The 23,052-nt window shown below is 37.0% G+C and overlaps 1 protein-coding gene across 1 annotated transcript in view; it reads left to right on the top strand.

Annotated features, from left to right (window-relative positions):
- The window catches only part of MYO16 (myosin XVI), a 277,452-nt gene extending 256,033 nt beyond the window's left edge, over positions 1 to 21,419 (top strand). Inside the window, 3 exon segments of the mRNA XM_009997923.1 lie at positions 1,063 to 1,221; positions 6,903 to 6,994; positions 20,725 to 21,419. Coding sequence (XP_009996225.1) covers positions 1,063 to 1,221; positions 6,903 to 6,994; positions 20,725 to 20,958 — 485 coding nt within the window. The 3' untranslated portion in view covers positions 20,959 to 21,419.
- Positions 21,420 to 23,052: the final 1,633 nt, after the last annotated feature.

Genomic DNA, 23,052 nt, shown 5'->3' with positions numbered 1-23,052 from the left:
AAGGGAAACCCTGAAAAGAGAGAGAAATCCATCAAAACCAGCACAGCCTTGCCCGTGCAGCCTCATGCAGCCTCCCCATTCTTGTCCCATAGGGAGGGAGCAGGGATAGCCAAAGGTACCAGAATTGCAGTGGGGTCCTTCCTACCATCCCCATCTGTTCACAGTCTTGTCTCCCAGCCCCTGGCCTGTCTCTGGCCCTTGAAATCCAGAGGGGAGCACTTCTCAGGAACAGCTGATGGCTGAGCCCTTGTGGCACACTGGGCTGACAAAGCTGGGCAAGCTCAGAGCCAGCTCCAGGCACTTTGCTGTCAGCTATTCTGCCATCAGTCAGAGGGGGGGAGAGGAGAAAAGGTTTTCCCTTCTCTATGAAGAAATGCCTGTGCATTGTACATTGCTTGGAAACTCCCACAGGATCTGGCCTCCTCTTGATGTCTTGAAGAAATGTAGCTAGAAGGCTATGACATGAAACCCTGAAACTTCATAGGAAATGGCAGATGATGGCTGGAGAGCCTAAGGCAGTAAAAATTATGCCCATGGGGAGGCTCTGCTGGGAGGAATCCTGCTATGTATAGTTTCATATCAAAGGCAAATTTATTTCTTGGGGGTGGAGATAAGAGAAAAAATAACCTCATGTTAGAGCTCTTGCTAGTATCACCTAATGCACTGGAGAAAAGCATTGCAGTGATGACAGTGGTATATGAACTCTCATGAACTAGAATAGAATAGAAAACAGAAGAAATACAAACCTTGTTGAGGTTTATCAGCTGGTATTTGTGTGAAAAGAAACAGTACAAATGAAATTTTATTGATGCCTTTCATTTCCATAAACTTTTTATGGCTACACATGGAACACCAGCAAAACAAAACTAAAACAAACCACAAAAAAACCTCCAAAAAACACTGATTGAAACTTTCTACATTTATCACTGGACTTATTAATTTAGTGATGAATTAAATTAATTTAACAAACTAATTTGGTTTCTGTGTGTTAGCTTTTTAGACTTACATGTGAAAGCCACTAGTTAATAAGACGCTGACAAGCTTTTTCTGTGTTTGTGTCAGGTGATGAAACTAATCTGAACTTGAGGAGCAGGGAAGATCCAAGTGCATCAGATATTGCATCAGAAACCCAGGATAAAAATGCAAATAACCATGGAACTCAGTCATCTAATCCATTGTCCAGTTCTGTGACTGCTGAAAATGGAAATTCAGTATCAAATGGTAAGCAGTTTTTAATCCCAAAGCTCTTATAACATAAAGTTGCTGAAGTGTTTCCTTGAATGAGCTTTTTAAGATAAAGTCAAGCTGAAATCTTCTGAGTTGTGAAATATCCGTGTTTCTGGAACTGGCTTAACTTTGTGTGCGTAAACTGATAAGACCCTCTCCTATAAAAGTTGAATGTGAAGAAAATAAAACAATGTCTCTTGAGACAGAAAGAATGAAATCATTCAAGGTTCTAAAAGCATAAATCCTAAGGATATAACACCCATATAACACAGAATCACATAATACAAATAAACAAGTATGAGCAAACATCAGACAAATGGAAAGTATTTCTTTTTATGGAATGTGACAAAGCAGATGCCTAAATACTTGCATGATAATTTGTATGATTATCTTCATGCTGAAAACTTCAGCCTAAATATGGTTTATTTAAGCAGAACACTTGTATATCCTTTCCTGTTAGGGGCAGAACTGCACATAAGGCAGTTGATAGTTTGAAAGATATATTGGAAAAATCAAATGGGGAAAAATCTTAGTTCAAGTGAAATATGGCGTTTTGTTCTCTAAATATGCTGTAATTCTTTTTGTATTATCATGCTTTATTATGAAAGTGAAACATTTCAAAACCAAGTAATTCTTTTCAAGAATGCCTGTCCTACAAATTCTGCAGTGCTTGGCCAATATAATTCTTCTTGCACTCTCTGATAATTAAAGCAGAAAACTCATCCAGTCTGAGAAGCTATATGAGCATACAGGTGCATTCATTCCTGTATGGAACCAGGAACGTACTCTGACAGAAGAAAAAGGCATCTTTATCCATTCCAACTGTGTCCCCTTTTGTATCCATATAATATTCAGGGGAGGAGTGGAGCATACTTTCAGTATGTATAACATACATACTGAAATACATACATACATACATGTATGACTCTTAAATTTACACAAAAACTGTGGGTAGACCAAGTCTTTGATTCCTTTCTGTGTAGGACATTAACCATGTGTTCTGGTGTCCTAACGGGCTCTGTGGGAGATCAGCTTTTATAAGAGCAACCATTTTATCCCCAGACCCCTTAACTTGGAGTTTAATCACAAGAGCTAAGTTTCTTTCAGCTTAGAAATTAAATGATGCTTAAGTTTGTAATTTGTGATTATTACATTAGTAAACAATCTCAGTTACTGACATAGTCATTGCTTCAATAAAAGGCCAACTAACAGATGAGGTGGGTGCTTGTAATTTCTTGTGTGAAGTTGTTTATTTGCAACAACTAGTAGCCAGGGCTGTAGATATTTATAACGTACAGTATCTATTATGCATAAACTAATTCTTTTCAAACTCTTTGTGAATGGAAAGTTTAATCGTAAAGGTGTTAAGTTGTGCAGTGGAATTTTCCAGTAAGATTTTTTATTTTTATTTTTTTACCTTTAAAAACACTTGATACATCAAAATCAAACTTTATGTGGAAGGTTCCCAGTTTTGATGCAGCTTTGATAAGGAATGGTTTTGACATTATGTAATTTCCAAGAGTAGAAAAAAACTCCCTTTAGGTCTGGCAGTATCCCACTGGGGAAGAAATTAGCATTATTTGTGGTATTTCAAGGTTCAAATCTATGTTTTGCCTATCAGACTATTGCAGAAATGAAGCAAGCTTTGATTTTACCCTGATGCAGGGCAAAATCAGGTAATAATTTTTGCAATACAGAATGCTAGTTTTCCAGCTACCCTTAATAATAAATGAAAGATTCTACGATATGGAAAGCTGTGGTGTATTTTGATTACATGAATTAAAAATCTCTTTGCAAGTTTACTTAAGAAAAAAAACCTTTTAGGATTCAACCTTAACATCTTTGTGATTCTGAAATCTGTGTCTTCTTGGATATATCTATGCAATACTGATATTTGAGGATGTGCCATGAGATGTTCCCATGTAAAAAACTTTTTCACTCCTTTGTTACCGTATACCAAAATTCTGCAACTTTGAGGAAAATTAAACCTGAAATGCTCTATTAAATAGTTAATACTGAGATTACAAAACTCTTGAATACAAAGTAATCAGCTCCCCATTGTTACACAATGCAACTATATAATCTACTTTCCAGTGATAGAAACAAACTCTGGATTCATATATTACTCATATGGGCTAGTACAGAAGCGATTTCTTAAATAAGGCTAGTCTTTTGCTGTCATAAATGAAGTGTCAGCACCACTCCTCTGAAGCATCATGAAACTTAAAGTCACCATGCTCAAAAGAATAATCATTTTGACCAAGATGTTAATCTTTCTTATAACTTGATGAATTCTTTAGAAAACCATTACCAAGCAGCTAAAAAACTGGCTGGCTCAGCTTCCAAACAGATTAATGCTGCATTGGAAGCTGAGTTTAATTTCTGGTACTGCTGTTAGTCCCGAATTTTAACAGAAGTAGCTTTTTCATTTTATATAATGTAATCCTTTTCTTTAGTTTATCTTTAATATTAGGAGTAACAGCTTTCTACAGCTCTGTGCTATCAAACTGTGACTTTTCTGCAGCAAACCTTCCACGCCTACTAGAGTTTTTAGTCTAAAATAAAGAGCTTTTTTCCTATTTCTTGTCCAAACACAAAGAGTAATCAGAAAGCCTATAATAGCCTTTTGCATTACAATGCTGAAAGCTGTGTTCCTGAATCACCCAAAGCAGCAGATCCTCTCGAACACTGCAGGTAGCAGTTTCCTGAAATGTGTTGTTATTTCCAACTAGTACCTAATAGGATATAGAGGAGTGCAAGTGAAATGTTTGAATCTGACTATTATAATCAGTGACTGAGGTGACCTAGCCTTTGGTTAGTGAAAGGGACACATTCTCCAGGTATCTGACAATTCCTTGCCCCAGTAGAGTGAGGTACTTACCCAGTGTAATCCAAATGAAAGAGTAGATATTGTATAGATGAGAGAGCTATGTTGGATGCAGGAGCATAGTGCTGCATCTTCCCTAATGCTCACCCAGGCATGCACCTTGCACTGTGCTGCTCATCCAGTTCCATTGGCATGCTGCTGTTTCTGGAAAGAAGGCTCTCTGGTTATTCCTCTTCAGTTGCAACTGAGATCCACTGCTTGACTGTGGAGATCCACTGTATAGGTTGTGCTGATCAGCATAAGAGTAGTTGTCGAGAGCCTGTCTGTTTCACCAAGATCCCTATGCTTTATCCAGGTAAGAAGATTAGCCTTGTCTAACTTTAGCTGTCAAGAAGGTCACCATTCTGTCACCTGTGTGCTACAGTCTGCTATACAGTCCCTTGAAACTTACCACACATCAGGCAACAAGTCACAGCATGAAGAGGTGTCACAGCAGATGATCTGACAGAAAAGGAGCATGTCACCATGGCACGGGCTCTGTTGAGCACAGAGCCTTAAATCTCACCTCTCCTGGTGATGCCTCTTTCACACTATAGCAGCAAATGTATCAAGTGGAGCTGGTCAGTAGATCCAGCCAGTGTGTAAATGTAGAAGCATGGAAGAAGGTAGAAGGTTTGGGGAATTTTGTGTGTATCCACAGTTGCAAAGATGCAGAGGCTCTCTGGTGTTGCTGTTGGTTTGCAAATATCAATGGTGGAAGGCAGGAGGTGCAGGGTCTCCAGTTCAGGGCTCACAGAGCTTACGAAACTGGAAGTTTTCTGGAACTGCAGAGCCACCTCTTGATGTCTAGTAATCTAGATCTCAATATGTGAGATGCAAACTATCTATCTGAAGGATTTTAAAAGGAGTACCTGAGAACGGAACAGAAATAAGAAACAGGAATGTAGGAAGAAGATCAGGGATTGGGTGTGGGATCTTCCTTTAAGACAATATAGAAACTGCATAACAGGGAGTAAGTGAGAAAAGGATGGGGTTTCTTGTTTGAATCCACATATTGCTTGAGACAAGACCATATTCTTGATTATGTGAAAAGAAATGGAATGCATTTTTTTTCATTTGATTTCTCCAGTTACAGGTTACTGATTGAATCATTTTCCATGCTATCATTTTCACCACCACATGTAATTTCAGTAATAATGTCAGCAAGCACTATTTTGCCAAAAAATTGTCAAATTAGGCTTGCTTTTGGTAACTTGAGAATATTTGCAAGAATGTCCTGTCCAAATGGTGTAATTTCGTGCTCCAGCCTGAAACACCAATTAACTTCTGTTCTTGTAGTTCTGCCCCTGCTAAACTGATGCTTATTCCAACTTTGTTATGAATTAAGCAAGGTCTTATTCCGTGCACGGCTGTGGTATCCTAATATTTACTTAGGTACATGTAAAGGAAAACTCTCAAAATGTAATCAGCTACTCCATTTATCTTTCCAAACTCCACCAAGCCTCTGCTTGCCATGTCAGTGACAACATGCTGTTGCTGTATATGGAAACTTTACTTATTTGGTAAGACCTCTTCTCACAGAATCCCAGAACCACCAAGGTTGGAAAAGACCTTCCAGATCATCAAGTCCAACCATCCACCCTACAACCCCTAACCACTAAACCATCTCCTGAAACACCACGTCTACCTGTTTTCTTAACACCTCCAGGGACGGTGCCTGTACCACCTCCCTGGGCAGCCTGTTCCAAAGCCTCACCGATGCCTCTTTCTGTGAAGACATTTCTCCTAATATCCAATCTGAACCTCCCCTGGCATAATTTGACCCCATTTCCTCTTGTCCAATCACTAGTCACTAGGGAGAAGAGGCCAGCAAGTGCTTTTCATAGAAATAAACAGAAAATAATTGATAACCTTATTAGCTCAAGGCTGTCACAGAAGGTAGATCCTAAAATGTATTAATATAGTGAAAGAGCATTATCTTTTTCAAAACATGCTGATGGCCTAGGAAGGCATTTTTCTTCATTGGTGGTGGCCTAGAATAATGCAAATTGCAGGACACCAGGTCTACCATGGTGTCTGTGATTTCAGTTTGTGATTGTCTTAATAACGCCTGTCATGAAGTGACGGTGTTTCTGCCTCTGCCTTTGCATCCCCTCATCTCACTTTCCAGATGACTGTAGTGCTGTGTGAATGGTCTTCCCACTCTGACAGAAGTGGTGGGGAAGCACCGGCTGTGAACCCCACTGTAGGATGACTGTACAGAAGTGTTTGAGGTTTTTTTTACTACAGAGGTTGAGTGCCTGGCTCTTTTACAGTGGATGACTAGTTTTTACACAGCTAAATTTTGGGCAGATAATTCCCACAGGGAGAGTACACAACAAGTACAAGAATTACAAAGAAAAACATCTGTACTGAGGAGATGAAGTTGTAAATCCTGGACTTACCGTCAGCTTCCCATGTAACCTAAAGACATTGGTTAGAGAACAGACTGCAGGCCTGTGTTCCATTCCCTTTGCATTGCTTCTGCTCTGAAAAGGAGCCAGAGGGAAGCCAGGGATTTCCACGCTGCAGGAGAAATCCCTGGCTGATGTATAGGTAATGTGTTATTTGTGGACTCTTTCAGTACAGTTGCTCCTTCTGTAGACCAGCAAGCATACCTATGATGCTATTAATACTTGGCAAGCAACAACTGTTCCTTTTTATTAGGCATGAAAATAGTAAATACCCAGGCAAATGTGTCATTTTTTCATTCTTTTTTTAGGATAACATGTCACGGTCTTTTGGATCTCATGCTGAAGTCAGCCAATGCACAAGCATCAGATTATAAATTAGTATTGTTCTTCTTTAGGTCTACCAGAGGAAAATGAATATTCAAGACTGTCAGCCAGCACTACGGCAGGCTCGTCGATTCAAAGACATAGGGAGAGCCACACTAGTCAGGTGAGTATTTAATTGACAGTCTACTAGAGCCAGTAAAAGTAGCCAGTAGCTGCCTGTTGAAAGTTGTCTTGATTTAAATTCTTGGTTTTGGCATTGGAAAATGCTGACTTTATGGGTTTGTATTGAGCTAAGGACACAAATTTATTCTTAATTCTCTTTTGCTAGGAGGATAGTCATCCTGAATAGTTCTCATAGGAGATTTCAAACTTTATGAAACTTACTGTTGCTGGTTGTGAGGATGGTATTTTCAGGCAGAAAATGTGTTCTCTCTCTCAAGATATTCATTCATTCCACAAGGAATTGCATGATAATGAACCTCATAGGAATAAATACGTAATTATATCATCCTTTTATATATAAAAGCAGTGCAGACTTCAAAAGCAGTCTTCACTGGTTTTATACAAATATCAATAAGTACAAAATAAAATCAAAATACCTGTAAATTAAAACAGCAATAGGTACTGAGGTATTGTGAAGCTTAAACTTTACTTCTTTTAAAATTTGTTTAATGTCAATTTAAATAACAATGTAGATTGAAATTTGGTGTGCATTAAAGAAAAAATAATGACATTTTTCATAATGTTTTTTCTTCGTTCTTCAACATTTTATATACAATGTGAAACGCTTTACTTTCTAAGTAGCCAATTCAGACATGAAGGCATTCTAGCAATTTATTTATTTATTTTCACTTAAAAAGCATTGGTATATTCTCCAGTTGTCTTTATGTCTGCTGTCCACTTTTTTAAAAGGGTAGTCCCAAGTAATTTTTTTTATCTGAGATGACTGTAAGAATTTTGCATTAAATCCAAATATCATCTAAAGAGAAAATATGCTGGAGCTGAGAGAAATTTACTCAACACAAACTTCTCAATAACCAGTAGTTTAGTTTCCAAACTATTTTACCAGAAGGCAAAGGAAGTGCTTTATGTGCTTTATCAGATTTAAAGGCTACTCAGTGTTCAAAAGAGACACCTGACATTTAACTACAACAAAATACTGACCCTAACCAAGTGAATGAAGGTTTGGCCATCGACTCTAACAGGAGTGGGATTTGACCTTCAACATCACGTTCAGTCTTAACGCATAAGTGAATAAATATGTGAGCAAACTAGTAGAAAAGTCTTCTGTTTTTTTGCTTTTCTGCCCCACTGTGCAAAGCTCAGGCATGACTAAAGCATCTCTTCTGAGTTGTAAAACCGTGCCAAGACAGCACCCAGAACCATGCTTATCTCTTCAGACACACAAGTGAGGCTGGGCTGGCCAGACCTTCCCTGGAATACATGGGCACATGCCTGTCTTGCAGACAGTAACGAACCTTTGCAATCACCATACCTCTCAGACTCTCAAAATATACTTTGACCATACTGTGAAAAAAATACAGGTCTGTTATCTCCAGATCAGTATACTGGGTGAGGATATGGGATTATGCAGATGACCAGAAGTGATATTTTCAGTTGTCTCTTATATTTTTTCATGAGAAACCAACTACTTATTAGGCAGGCAAGTGGCCAAACAGCCCTCTCTAGTGAATGAAAAATCAAAGTGCTCCAGTGTCACATGAAGTGAGACACTTTTATCCTGGAATACCTTACACCTATGTTGCTAAAATGCTTGCCTGTGATCAAGGAGGATCAAGTATAAATTACTACACCAGTGCAGTACATGGAGAGTTAAATTAACTGTGTATAGGGGAGCCATTATCTTCTTATCTTTGCAAATGGAAACTGTATCCTTGTGTGAAATTAGTCTGTAGTACTTCAATGCTTTATTTTAGAAGCAAGTCTTTAGCCATTTACAAACTTCTATTTTTGATTTTTCCAAAGCTGCTTACTAAAAGCTGAACACAATTTCAATTTAGTACTTTAAAATGTCACTTTTCAGTAAACAGGTATTTTGCCAAAGTGTTTCACAAATCTTTAAAATAGATTCCATGCCACATACTCAGAATTACATGCAGGGACAATCCTTAAATGCAAACTCGGTAAGAACTGTGACAAATTTATAGAAGGAACCTGCGGTTCTGTGATTTTTGATACAATTGCTTGATGAAAAAAACATCTTCCAAAAACGGTGTTGCCAGAAGAAAAAAAAAAAGGAAAAATATTTATCTGACAAAAACTATTATTATTACTGTTGTTCTTGTTGTTGTTGTAATAGTAGTAATAGTAGTAATAATAGAAATGATAATAAAATATTTTTACAGGTCTGTGCTTACAGAGCCAAGAATTCTTGCTTTAAAAAGCATTCCTCATCATTTCCAAAGCATGGCATATATTTGAAAATTATTTGGTTTAATTGCATTTGACATTTCTTAGCATGCTGCTGATGACTCTAACAGCATACAACCCTATTGTGAAAGTCTTTGCCAGGCTTCACTGCAGTAACCTTATCACTTTAAAGCAATTCTTGCACAGATGTATGAAATAGGACAGATTGTTTCACAGATCTGTGAAGGTACTGATTGACTAATTGCTTTATAGAGAGAAACATAGACTGAGTCCTTGGATTTCTTGGCAGACACTCTGTCATCTCAGCTAAAGGAAACTGGCTCATTAGCTTCCAGGGACTTCTAATATTTATGCTTTTCTTAATATGTCCCTGCTAGTTCCTTCCTGAAGTGACAGGAGTTAATTCCATTTTTGTCACAGGATCTCAAGGCTCATATACATCCAACTAAAGTTTAGTCATTGCGGTGTGTGGTACCATCATGTTGTCACATGAGGTGATATCACCTGCATCACTGCTTGGTCCTTCCTGCGCACTGCAAATCTACACACTTAAGAGAGCAAATTCTTCAGTATCTGTCGACATGTATCAAAAGGGTCAATCTTCTAATAAATATTTTTTAAAGCAATTACCAAGTAAAAATTATCATGCAGATGAAAATTCAGCAAATTATCTCTAAAGCAAAGTCTGCTGAAAAGAAACAAACAAAAGGTTCACTGTTAGTCGGAAATACTACTTCTCTAGGGCAATGATTTCTTAAAGGTCAGGTTTTATCAGAATGAGAAATGACAAAAATTGAAAGCAATTGTTAAAATACTAAAAAATATTACTCATTTAAAAGTTATGGAAAAAAATTGTACTTTCTTCTGCTAGAAAATGGGGAAGAGTATTAAAATATGTTTGTTTCATCAGAAATGAAAGAGCTTACGTCAAAAGAAATCAGTCTTGCATTTTAAAAGAACAACAAAGTATGTGGGTTGGTTTTGTTTCTTTGTTTTTAATTAATACCTTCTCCTTCATATTGTTTTGTGTCTGTACAGTTTTTGATCTCCAAATGATTTTATCTGTAGATTGAAACCAAGTACCACAAAAAACATAAAGAACAAAACAATTGATGTAACACTGTAACATCAACTTCATCATCAGTGAAGACTGAATTATGAATTTGGGGGTCAAAGCTCTCAGAATCAGTTATCCAGAAGTTTCATGCACATAAGTTTGTACAGATAGCAGATTTTTCAGAAACTATTTGTTAGAAAAGAGCCTCACATATTCTTTTTACCATCCCACGATGCCAGTGTCCATGTATTTTAGGCTTTTCCTGTAAAACAAAACATTATTGTCAAGGGAATCTTCCAAATATAAAATAGAAGTCCTAGTAATATGTTGCTGCAATAAACAATATCCCAATCTGCCCTGGGAAGAAATCCTTCCTACTTGGCTCTTAGCAGCTGGACCCAAATGCATCAGCTGCAAATACTGCATCCAGCTGAACTTCTGCAGAAAGCTTTTTGGTTGCTGTGCTGCATCTCTTGCTCCCTGAACAGCTGAAAACTAGGAAACTTCCTTTTCCAAATTTGGTTTAAGATTACCAGTTTAAAAATACTGAAATGCTTGTTGCGAGTAGCTTCAGGGATTTGTTTAAACCGTTTGGAACTTTGAAATGTGCCTGAATCTGTAGTCTTTAATTCTTATCCCATAATTTATTTCCAGAGGCTGAGACCCCACCAAAATGGAAGAGACACTTATTCTGGTTGGTTGTGCCATAAACTTGCTTAGATAGAAAACTTTGCTATGATTAAGAGTAATTTCTATTCAATCACATGCCAGTAAGCGATCCCAAAACACAATGGAGAATTCCACAAATGTTGAAAAAAGGGCCTGAAAGCCAAAACCTCCTCAAAAATAAAAGGAGCTTTGTAAAACATTACCACTGTGCTTCTTTTCTTTTACATCAAGCATTTCCCAATTCCTTAGGCAGTCCAATGTGCTCTCTTCTCCAGTCTGTATTTATTGCTTCCTCTGTTCTCAATAGCTCCTATGTATGAGTATGTTTAAAAGGTAGAGCATAAAGACAGTTGGAATAGATGTTATTTGGAATGTCAGCAGCAGCAAAAAAATTAAATCATCAACAAAAGCAAGACTGTATCTTAGGCACCTCACACAAAAGTGAAGGGGGCCTGTCATCTTCTTTTTCACAGCCCCAGAACTGGTTGTCTGTTCTTTTTATTCTAGGAAAAATATTTTAAAGTTGTTATTAACATTCACTACAAAGTGGGATGTGGTGTGAGAATGAAGAAAAGTGGGCCAGCTAAAATGCTCCTTGTTTCTAATGTGGGCAGCAAGAAGCAACATGGTCTGTCTCTAACAGGATGAGATGGACAACCTGGAGATAATGAACAGATGGGAAGTGAGGGGCAGATTAAAGTCTAGAGTGATAATAAGTGTTTGTGTGGGGCGGGAGTGGGGAGTAAAACAGCCACTAGATAAAGGATGATTCAGAAAACTAAGGTTGGAGGAAGAATAAAATTACTAAGACAGAAGGTAAATAATAAAACAGAATAGGGGATTTACCAAGAGGAAAGAAAGAAGGGCCAGAGAGAAGAAAGAAAAACAAACAAAACAAAACAAAAACAAAAACAAACAACAGAGAAGAGAGAAAAACAATGAAAAGAAAGTTAAAAAAAAAAAGAGGGGGAGGAGAGCACATGGTGGTAGAGTAAAAAAAAGAGAGGGACCAAGGAGTAAAAAAGTAGAACGTCTATGTGATGTTCCAAATACTATAGCTTCATACACTTATCAATGTGATTGTTTATGTCCAATAAAATAAAAATAATTTTAAAAATCCATCTACATTTATAGGGCTGCTTCTGTAAAAGTTAGTTTGCTACCTTGGTCTCTTGAAGATTCATCCATCTGAGAAGAAAAATAGAAAATTTCCCATTAAAAGGTGCAAAGCCTTCTGGTGCGTTTTAGTTTGCTAATGGCTAAATGTTGGATTATTTGTAATCAGATTATGCCATATGCATGCAGGATCCTATGGAAAAACTCCTGAAACAAGACAAAAATAAGCAAGCAGCTTGCCATCCTGGTAGGTTAAGTAATATCAGACATACAAGACACCCGGGTGTAAAATTTTGGTTTTGCACTTCTGAAACACATTTTATCATTCTTGTTCTCAAAGGGGTAAGATTAAAAAAAAAAAAAAAAAAAAAGAGTTATTTTTTCACATATTGTTATATTAAAAAAAATCTGCAGTCTTATCTCTTCTATTTTGTTTAAACCTCATCGTGCAGGTTGGCAGATTGCAGTAATATAGGAGCCAACAGCTGACAATGAAAAATTGGAAATGTCTTTTCATATTCGTGAAGAATGTATTTATTGTTTCATTATAGCTTAAGCCATAGCTCTTATTTCATGAAATTTCATTGCTTTCAGCAGTCTCTTCCCTCAGAAAGAGCTGCATATTCATTATGGTTTCAAGGACCCTCTTTGTTCCTACTTGATTTAATATTTGTTGCCAATCACTTCTTTTGTTAACTGTTCAAAAGTTAAAAAAAAGAATAATCAAGGATGTGCTGCTACCTCCCTCCTCCCCCCATTGTCACAGTTCTAAACACTGGGCTTTAACATTTGTTATTAATGTCTGCCGTGTTTACCTATTAGCTGGAAGTAATCTTTGATCATCTTTGAAGCAAAACGTGGCAATCAAGCTATTCTGGTGTAATAAAAAAAATCATTAACACCTTTGTAAACACATAACATTCAAGAGAAGGTTTAGAATGTTATACACTTATCATTCATCTGAATCAGTATATCTCTCTGAATAAGTGTTTTGTTTATTGTTTTGACAGAAATGTCAAGGAATTCTCTTTGTAATGTCACACAGAGACAAAAATCAGGTCTTGTAACACAGTGCAGCTTTATTTTTAGAAGACTTACAGTCGAAAACATGTTCCATATAGATTAAATGGTATGAGGTAACACATAGTATAAATTCATCAGCAGGTACAATATCTTGTGTTCCTGTACCAAGGGCTTTTGGAGGGCTGATGTCCCTCTCCTCAGCAAGTGTGTCCTGAATCTCACTGCTGTGACCTCCTAAAGGGGAAGTGCACATTCTCCTCTTTGAACCAGTAGATGCCACAATCAACTTCCAATAGATTTGAGGCCCCTTTTCTGTTTTATCACTGCTTCCTCATTACATTTTCCCCTGCCACAAGGATGTAACTGTTGAGAAGATGGGAACAAAACCTCTTGAGCACCCAAGTACCTTCCCTAAGCTCAAGTGTTTGGTTAAAGGGGAGTTACTCCTCTTGGGCTGTCACAGTGGCCAACAGGTAACCTTAAAAGGTTACTTCAGATCTGAGTTCAATGGGAGTGTGGTCCCCTACCCAACTGACAGCACCTGTGGAGAATGACTTCACTTCTCACTTAGTCATAAATACCTGGTGTGAGAGAGAACAAATTGATCCCTCTGCTTTTAATTCTCTTATACATGTAGATCAGCAGAGATTTAGATGGCTAACAGACCATAAATTAAGTGGTGTTTGCTTCTAATGCTGTTTGAGCTTAAGTGTAGTGTTTTTATACAAGACCGATACACAACATTAGCAAATATGAGGTGGTGATTTTATTTTTTTTTATTATCACTTCAAAAGCATTGTGGCAACCCAAGTCTAACTGTTTGAGTAAAATATCTCCATGAAATTAATCCCACAAAAAAAAGCAGCAGTGATCAATTAAGAAGCAACATGATTCAGTTTCTCAGGTATTTGTTGTTAGATTATGTACAAAGTGGTATCAGCATTGGTAGGTCAGCTGCTCTGAAGACCTTTAGAATAAATGATTTGTTTTCAGAACTCATTTTGAGAAAGGCACAGTTACTGCCCTGAACACAATCTTTTTCTCAAGCAATGGAGGCAAATTAGGAGGATGCTCTCAAGGTTTTAAAGAGTATTGTGTAGTCACTTTGTCTGGAAAGAGAAATGCCTCCTAAAAGGGAAAAAAAAAAAAAATCTTTCAATATTTGTTGATGTTTTAGTCACTCTGGGAAGGTGTCATTTTGTAGCTGATACCAGAAATAGAGAGTTGAAAGAAATTCAGCCAAAACAAATAATGATACATAAATAATTGAAACCCACAAGATCCAAAAAAGCAAATAAAATATACTCCTGTTTTGATTACAGCATTCCCAGCTCAGGTAATCAGAGTGCCTGACATGTGTGCTGTAATATATTATTTAACATTATCTACCCAAGTCCAATACTTTCTGCCAGATTACACACTGCAGCAAGACTCAGGATTTGTGTACTGTTTTTATTTTGCAAAGGTGTAATATCTTTGGTTGCTGAAATACCTCCAAGCTGTATGAAAGATGATTGATTAATTAATTGAGAAAATCAGACAACTTACACCAGAAATAAAATTACAGTCAGATTAAGAATTCAAGATCTTTCATCTGAGGAACCATAGGTGTGTGTAAGAGGCTTTTTCTGACAAAACCAAGAAGGTGCTACTGCCTAGGGAAAAAAAGAGATGTGGGAGGAAGGTCCTTTTCTGAAGACAGGCTTCAGAAAAGCCAGTAATTTCGGAAAGCAAAACCAAGACAAACAGTGGAATTACTTTTTTTTAGGATGAAGCCATATGATAGCAGAGGTCTGGACTGGGCAATGAGAGGTACCTGGACATGCCTGGTCTCTGACTCCAGAATATCCCACTTCCAGCATCACCCTGTGACTGATGTTTGGAAGAAAATAAAATCTGTCCCTCAAAAAATGCAGATAGCTGGAAAATGCTTTTCAGAAGGGAAAGCATTTCTTCCTGACTCCTGTGGTGTCCTGATTTTGTTCAGAAGCGTAGTCCCTTTTTAGTTTCATTTTAATGCAAAGTATGTTACTTTTAAGATTATCCCCCAATTTTTAAATATCAGCAAAGTTATAAATTACTTTGGTGTGTCATCTATAAAAATCTGTTCTAAAGCTGGTTTATTCTTTTGATGTAATAAGAATTTTTAACTGAGAGAGAAAAAATATTTTCTTGTTCAGAACTTAGCAAATGCAATATATATGCATATAAATGTGTGTGTGTGTGTGTATATATATATATCAGTTATGGATCTAATATTTAACTCTGTTTAAGCTGGCATACCACCTCCACAGCCTGTCATTTTTGCCATTTTGGAGATTTTAAGTTTGCTCCAACACAAATTAAGATCAGCAGCAGTTTAAGAGAACGATTAACTAAAATCGCTTTATTGTTGCATATTAGATCTCAAGTTAATACATCCATTCTGTCTGCATTTGTAAAAAAAAATGCATGTCCCAGCATTCATGAGACAATCACATGAATCAGCTTGGATCCCAGTGGCACATTTGTATTTGAAGATTTTTAATTGGAATTTAGAAGCATGTAAACTCATTTATCATAGCTGCTCTCTACTCCCTGCTGGGGTCTTATGTGTCCAACACAGGTTTCCCAGTCAAACACAGATTTACATATTGATTTGATTTATGTTGAATGCTTGCTTAGGCTTCTTAACACACCCTTGGTTTACTGTGTGCTTTTCTCTTGTATCTTTAAATTAGTGTTGTATAGGTAAATAACATGTAGGCTGATGGATTATTTTTTTTCTTTATTCAATAATTGATGGAAAAGCAATCCTTTCCTGATTTATGTTTTGAGGTTTTTTTGTTTCGTTTGTTATTGTTTAGTTTGGTTTGGTTGGGGTTTTCTTGTCCCATAAAAACAAATACATCTTTTTGAACTTGAAGGGTCAGGATTTTATGTTGGTCTTGTTAATAATCGCATACAGTAAGAATTATTTGCAGAATTACTGAATGAAATTGTGTCTTTAATTGTGAAATGAGAGGTGAGAATGTCCTGATCACGTCTGTCTTTCCAACTGATAATCTGCAGATCCACTGGGGTTTGTGAACTGCTGTTGAGGGTTCTCACAAAGATAACTGTGAGTTACCTCTTGTTTTCAGGCTGAAATTTATTCTGCTTACATTTTTAGGCAACCTTCAAACTGGAAAAGATTAAAAACATGGGGTTAGTCAAGGCAGCTCCACTTCTAAGATAATTATGGTATCTTATCATCAACATTTTACAATTTTTGCATAACTCACTTTAGATACTGATCAAATTTAGAAAGGTAAAATCATTGCTCTTCTAGACTCAGTCTCCCCATGGATTCTATTATGGTACCTCAACTTTACTAACAGTTTAAAATACTAATGGAAGAGAAATATTATAATGCTGTAATAATTAATTGTGAGCATCTACTGATAGGTACTTTAAGGCACCAACATTAACAAATCTATTAAAGAAAATAACTGGGAGTATTTCTCAAAACGGAAGATATGGACTCGTAACCTCACACAGATGTCTCAGGAGTATGGATTTATATGCTATACGTGTCCTTACACAGTGTTGTGATTTGAAAATCTGTTTTCTGTTGTGCTTGCATGTTTTTATTCTGGAACTTTACTAAAACTTACAGAAGCAACTGTAAATTGAACTGTAATAAAGCATGCAGAGCCACAATATATGCAAAGAAAATTATTTAATGTTTTTACGTGCAAGAATGTAATTAAATACTTATTTTCATTCTATGGAAATTGTAGAAGAAAAATCAATGCAATCACAAATGACAAAAAAAAAAATTAGTAGACTACATATTTTTTTAAAAGAAAACCCTACATTTGTCCGTGGAGAAAGTAAAATGACGTGAAATACTCAAAAGAACTTACTGATGTAAATGAATAACTCTCAGACAGAGTTTTAAAAGTCTTTTAGTTTGAGGATTAAGACTGTTGCATTTGACACACAAGTAGAGAATATAAATTCTTTGTTACTTCTGAATATTACAAAATATGCTTTGTAAAGTTGTAACATTTGCTCTTTTAATACAGAATTAATTTCCTGAGATTCTAGAGCCAAATATGTAAATAACTCAAAGTTAATTTTAAATAGGCCTGGTAATATTTTTATCTGGCATACCTTTTCTCACAAATTATTTAAAAATGTGAAACCTTCAACTTTGTATAATTAAAAATTTACTGAATTGTTTAACTAGCCTGAGAAATAAGACTGTAATTAAAATAATTTATTGACTACTCTTATAGCAACTCATCTTGATTCTAAGATAAAGTTGAAATCCAGTACGTCTGCTGCAGGCTGTGAAGTGAAATGTAGGCAAAATTTAGAAGACTAAATCCAAGAGGTAACTCAGGGACTCATTCTCCAAAGATGCAAAATTTAAATATGTATAACTAAGTAGGCAGATCATGCTCTGAGATTTTAATGGTTGCCAGCATATAACCAAAGTGTTCTATTTCCAAGTCACTTTCTCTTGTGTGCCTAAACCATGAGGGACTCCCTCTGAAGCATTTACTTCAACATACTGATCACACATGGACAGCACACCTCAGAGTCCACCTCTTGGAGTCCCAGTGTCTTCTCAGCAGGTGGGAACTCAGCTTCTTCCTTAACCTCTGAGAAGTCAGATCCACATCTTCCAATTCCCCAATATGGTCTAATCACTATATAGTGCTGAAAGTTCCTCCATGCATGTCCTGATGGGACCAAGCCATTGATGCTCTGTCAACAACCAATTCCATACTGCCAGGAGGAGAGTACTTGCTTCTGTAGTCTGATAGTTCAGGCTGTGAGGTGGAAGGAATTAATCCTGGGGTCTCTTCCCTACGCTGCTCATTACAAATTGATTTTGTACATCTTGCCATACTTTACAGTGGGGAATAGGGATCTTGGTTAACTGCTAAAGACTCTGGATACCAAACACAGAGATGGTGTTTCTAGTGGAAGGCAGGGCAATGTTAAATGCTAGGTATTAAAATTCTAGCAGGTTTCGTGGGTCTAGCCCAAATGCTATGTTACCCATGTTAGATTGATCTCTGACACTGAGTAGGAAAACCCTCGTCTATAGTTGGTACGATTATCTCTTACTGGTTGAAGTTTTTTGTTTAGTGTTCATTGAATATATAATTAGTATTGCAGTAATCACTACACATTTCATTCACCCTTCACAAAATAGCTGTTCAGGGCACCTGTTACAGTACCTGAAGGGGGCTTACAGGAAAGTTGGAGAAGGACTTTTTACAAGGGCATGTAGAAATAGGACAAGGGGTAAAGGTGTTAAGCTGAAAGGAGGTAGATTCAGTTTAGATATTAGGAAGAAATTCTTCACTGTGGAGGTGGTGAGACACTGACACAGGTTGCCCAAGGAAGCTGTGGCTGCCCCCTCCCTGGAAGTGTTCAAGGGCAGGTTGGATGGGGCTCTAACTAACCTGGTCTAGTGGGAGGTGTCTCTGCCTATGCAGGGGGGTTGGAGTTAGGTGATCTTTGAGGTCCCTTTCAACCCAAACCATGCTATGATTCTATGACTCTATAGCGTAAAATAATAATAAACTCAGTTTGCTATTTCACACTGTGCTTCATGTACAATTATTCAGCAAATATTTTCTATAAAGTATATGCATACTAAATCTTTACCTTGTCAAAGTCTTTAATCATGAATGGAAAAGAGAAAAGGTATCATCTTGTTCAAATAGATCTAATTAAATTAATTTATTCATTTAAAGCTCTGACATTTCTTGTGCATTTTCCTTCATTTCATTTCCACTGGATTTCCATTGAGCATCCTCCAGCCATGTTGAAATATAAACTTTTTCCAGCTTACTTACCAGATCAATCCCTTTATGAAAAAAGATTTGAGATATATTTCCATATTTGTTTTAAGAATGTAATAAAAGATGTACTAATTTGCGGACAGGACCAACATTTGTCCACTGTACACTGGAAAATGAGCTGTGCAGCGAAACTGCTGACCCAACATTAATTTACAGCTTGCATAAGCAGGGTTGGGATAATAAAGCGTCTCCAATGCCTATAAGCTATAAATAGGATGCATTTGTCAATTGACTCACCCAGGCAAATTGTACTGGCTTTTCACCCTGCACCTGTGTGCTTTTGTATCTATTAGAAGAGCAGTGGAGCTGTTTCTATTAAAATACTTTGTCTGTACTTCATTAAAGACTTATTATCAAACTTTTTTCACCTGAGCACACCCAATAATAGAGTTTCAAAGTGTCTACTTTCTTATACTTATCTGCCAGTGCTCAGGTATATCTTTGATTGTTTGTCTCTGAAACTCTTCCATATGAAAGGCTTGCAATGACAGTCTAACCCAGCTTGTGTTTTGTGTGTTTCAACACCTCTCTGAGAAGCACCCCTAATACAGTTTCATTAAATGCTTAATATTTAGGTGCAAGTAAGTTGTATAAATTGGAAATACTGGATTCCAATCTACCTGTCTTCTAAACTGACTTATGCCCATAATTGAAGCCTATAAAAATCTATACAAATTGGACACAGTAAGCCCTAGTGCCTCCAAAACTATACAGCTGTTCTATAGGATAAAACTACCTGACCTGTCTTTCTTCATAAACTGTTTCCAATGAAAAATTTTGCATTTGTCTTCTAATCTTTCCCACTCACATTGAGTGAACAAAAATAAATATATATATATATACACACACACATATATGTTTTGGTACATGAGAAGTCTATAATAGCCCTCTAACAATATCTGTGGAACATTTCATTTTCCTTTGAGCTGCTGAGATCCCCTGGTGCATTTTGTGTAAAAAAGGGGGTTTTGATATCATAGTAGTATGCAACTGGAATGGCACCAAAATACATTCTGGTGAAGTCTTTCAAACACTTTCAATTCTTCCTCTTTTTTCTTAAAAATGCAGATTTTACAACTGTACTGGAAATTATAATGCCTTTTATTAGGACATTATATATATGCTAATGCATTTTCATTGGAAATATCAACCAATCAGAACTTAAACAGGTTCCCAGTAGAACTTCAGGTGTTTCCATGGAAGGTATGCTTCCTTCTCTGGCAGCACATGTGAGAGGTCTGACTTGCCCAACACACATTTGAAACAGATGTAGTACAAATGAGAGCAGCTTTCCCTCAGTGAAAATGTAGAACTTGAGTTTCTTTTAACTGTAAATATTAGAAAAGGAGCACTCACAACCACTCACCATTTAACATGGCTAAGCCAGGACACACTGTAGCAGTCTCAGTATTTCTGTTCATCATCCTACTAGAATGTGTGGACAAGCTGAAAATCCTCCTTTGCAAATAATAGATGTAAAACAGAAGGTGGTTCCCTCTTGGCACAGGGCTTGGCAGTATAAAACACCTCTCATGAGTTCAAGGGGAGGTTATTTTGCTGAAAGTCATCATTTCTGGTACATCATTATACATGTCACTGAGCTTTTTACAGAGGATGTAAAAGAACAGGCCTCGAATCTGCCCTGCCCACAGGTTTACATCCATGACAAAAGAAGCAGAGGGTTCTGTGGGAAATAGTATTCAACATGTATGCTGCAGCTGTAGACTGCCAAAAGAATTAACTTTATCCATCTTATTTTTATTATTATTATTATTTCCTTCTCACTTACAGGTTATTCATCAGCTTAGGCTTTCAGAGAATGAGAGTGTGGCTCTGCAAGAGCTTCTAGATTGGAGGAGAAAGCTGTGTGAAGAGAGAGAAGACTGGCAGCAAATCTTGCACAACACTGAGCAAAGAATCACAGCCCCACCTCCACCCCCTTGTAAAAAGCCAACACTGCTGAAGAAGGTTGAAGATACCTCCTGCAACAGACTCTCTTCAGGCATATGGGATACCACCATGTGATTCAGACGTGTGTTTGCAGACTGTTAGGAATGAAAGCATCTAATGACTTCAATCTGCACAATCAGCAAGTTTTCTTCCCTTCACAGAGAGTGCAGGGATTTTTTATAAGCACTCATTCAAGAGCACAGGATGGAGGAGCTACTTAGATCTGTCATGTGTGTGTGCATGTGTATGTTTGTTCTTTTCATGTATATATACACACATACACATATATATGTACATCTGTGAATATATATATGTATGTATGTATATATATACATGGAGACAAACTGCACTATGAGTACTTAGTTTAGAAGTACTAGACAGTCACTTAGAGTTCTCCTGTGGACAGTGAAGAAACTATGTTAAGCAAACGATGATGGGGAGAAGTGACTGACAGGCATTTTGGAGCAATCAGAAAGTCTGTGTGCACACTGTACAGCTGTTTTATATAATACATATATATGATGTTTCTTGTTCCCTAATGAATGGTTTTATTATATTACATGTATACATATATATATTTCTTTGTAGATGTCTGTGTTCCATTGGCGTTGCAAACCTTAAGATTATTTACATGTTTATTACTGGTGTTTTATAACTTTATGCAACTGGTGCTGTTGTTCTTTCTTCAAAATACAGGTAATAAATTCAATACTTGCATTTTTCTTTCATACTTTCTTTAACAACATACCAAACATTTTCAACACTGTTTTTCTTTTTCAGAACTGGCAATATCCTTTTTAAAATCCAATCCTGAAATTCTTGCAAGGCTCCTGTATGCAGGTGTGATTTAATGCTGTTCACAGTCATGAATCCGAGAGCAGGACTTCTTTCTGTGGACCTGTGTTTCTGAGTGTGTGAACTGTGAATTATGTAGTTACATCTCAAATCTTTTTCTATTCTGAGTTATGTAAAATAATGAGGGACTCATGTAGCATATAAGTATGGTTTGAAATTCATAACTGATTATGCATAAGGTCAGGTGTCAGTGGAAAGATACAAAATGGTAATGAGGTATGAAAAGAGGGCTGTGATTTACTGCTACAAGCCAGAAGTCTTTTTTGAGATGAGTATGTCAAAGGATTATGTCCTTATGCTAGTACAGTGATGCATTTATACTTCAAATTTCATGTAATGAAATGGTTTCAGAAATTGGAGCATTCTTGTTGGTGAACATGAGTTCTGAGCAGTAATACTAATTTATGAAAAACATGCTGCTAGAAATTTGTTAGCTACTGCTCAGGAGTCTTTGAAATATTGCTTGGCCATTAAAAGGTGTAATTTATATATATGTACAAGTATTTTGTCAGGGGCCACTTATTTTAAATTCTTGGAGTATGTAGAACCAGCATGAAAGTCATCTTGGCTGTTTGCCCCATTCCTGTTGGGATCCAGGGAAAAGTGCTTGTAGTTTTGCAAGTGGATATAAAACTAGTATTTGCAAATGTAAGCTAGGTTTTTAAAAGTGAGCTCATCCTTGCTTGGAAGTTGTTGGGAATGGAAAGCAACCAGCTTGGAGATGTAGGTTTTTCCATTGTGTTTGACAGAAGCTCTAAGCAGGCTGGATGCCAAAAAAGTGATCCCATGCTTGCGTGCTTTTTCAGAGGAACAGCAAACCTAAAATTGTTCCCATGAATATTGTCAAGCTGTAAGCAGAATTGAGCACCTGCTCCTGATGGAGATTAAAGTAAGATATTTTGAGTGGACAAGGAAGGGAAGACACCAGGTTAGCTCAGAATTTTATCTTTTTACTGCTGTTAGCTTCACAGAAGTCCTCTGTAAGATTGCCCATTTCTATTTCATGGAGAAGCAGGGACTCTAGACTCTGAATGTTACCTTCAGCTGATGTAAATGGCCATAGATCATGACCTTACCCAGGAGGGGCATATAATCACTGAGAGGTTATGCAGACAAGAGCTCTCACCCACTAAAAATTAAGTCAGAATGAGGCTTTGCCTGGAAGAACTGAGTTTTTCTGCCTTTTCCCTCAGATGACCAGACACACACAGAGATCCCTGTGTGAGAGCAAAATGAAACAGCTCCTGAACTGGATGCAAGAGGGCTAATTAACCTGACCTTGCAACTACATCGCTTCCAGGCTGCAAGTTGTTA

The sequence above is a fragment of the Chaetura pelagica genome, unplaced genomic scaffold, assembly GCF_000747805.2.
Source record: "Chaetura pelagica isolate M959 unplaced genomic scaffold, ChaPel_1.0 scaffold123, whole genome shotgun sequence".
NCBI classification, from domain to species: domain Eukaryota; kingdom Metazoa; phylum Chordata; class Aves; order Apodiformes; family Apodidae; genus Chaetura; species Chaetura pelagica.
Note: the sequence above shows the minus strand (reverse complement) of the source record. Positions and strands in the feature narration are given on the sequence as shown.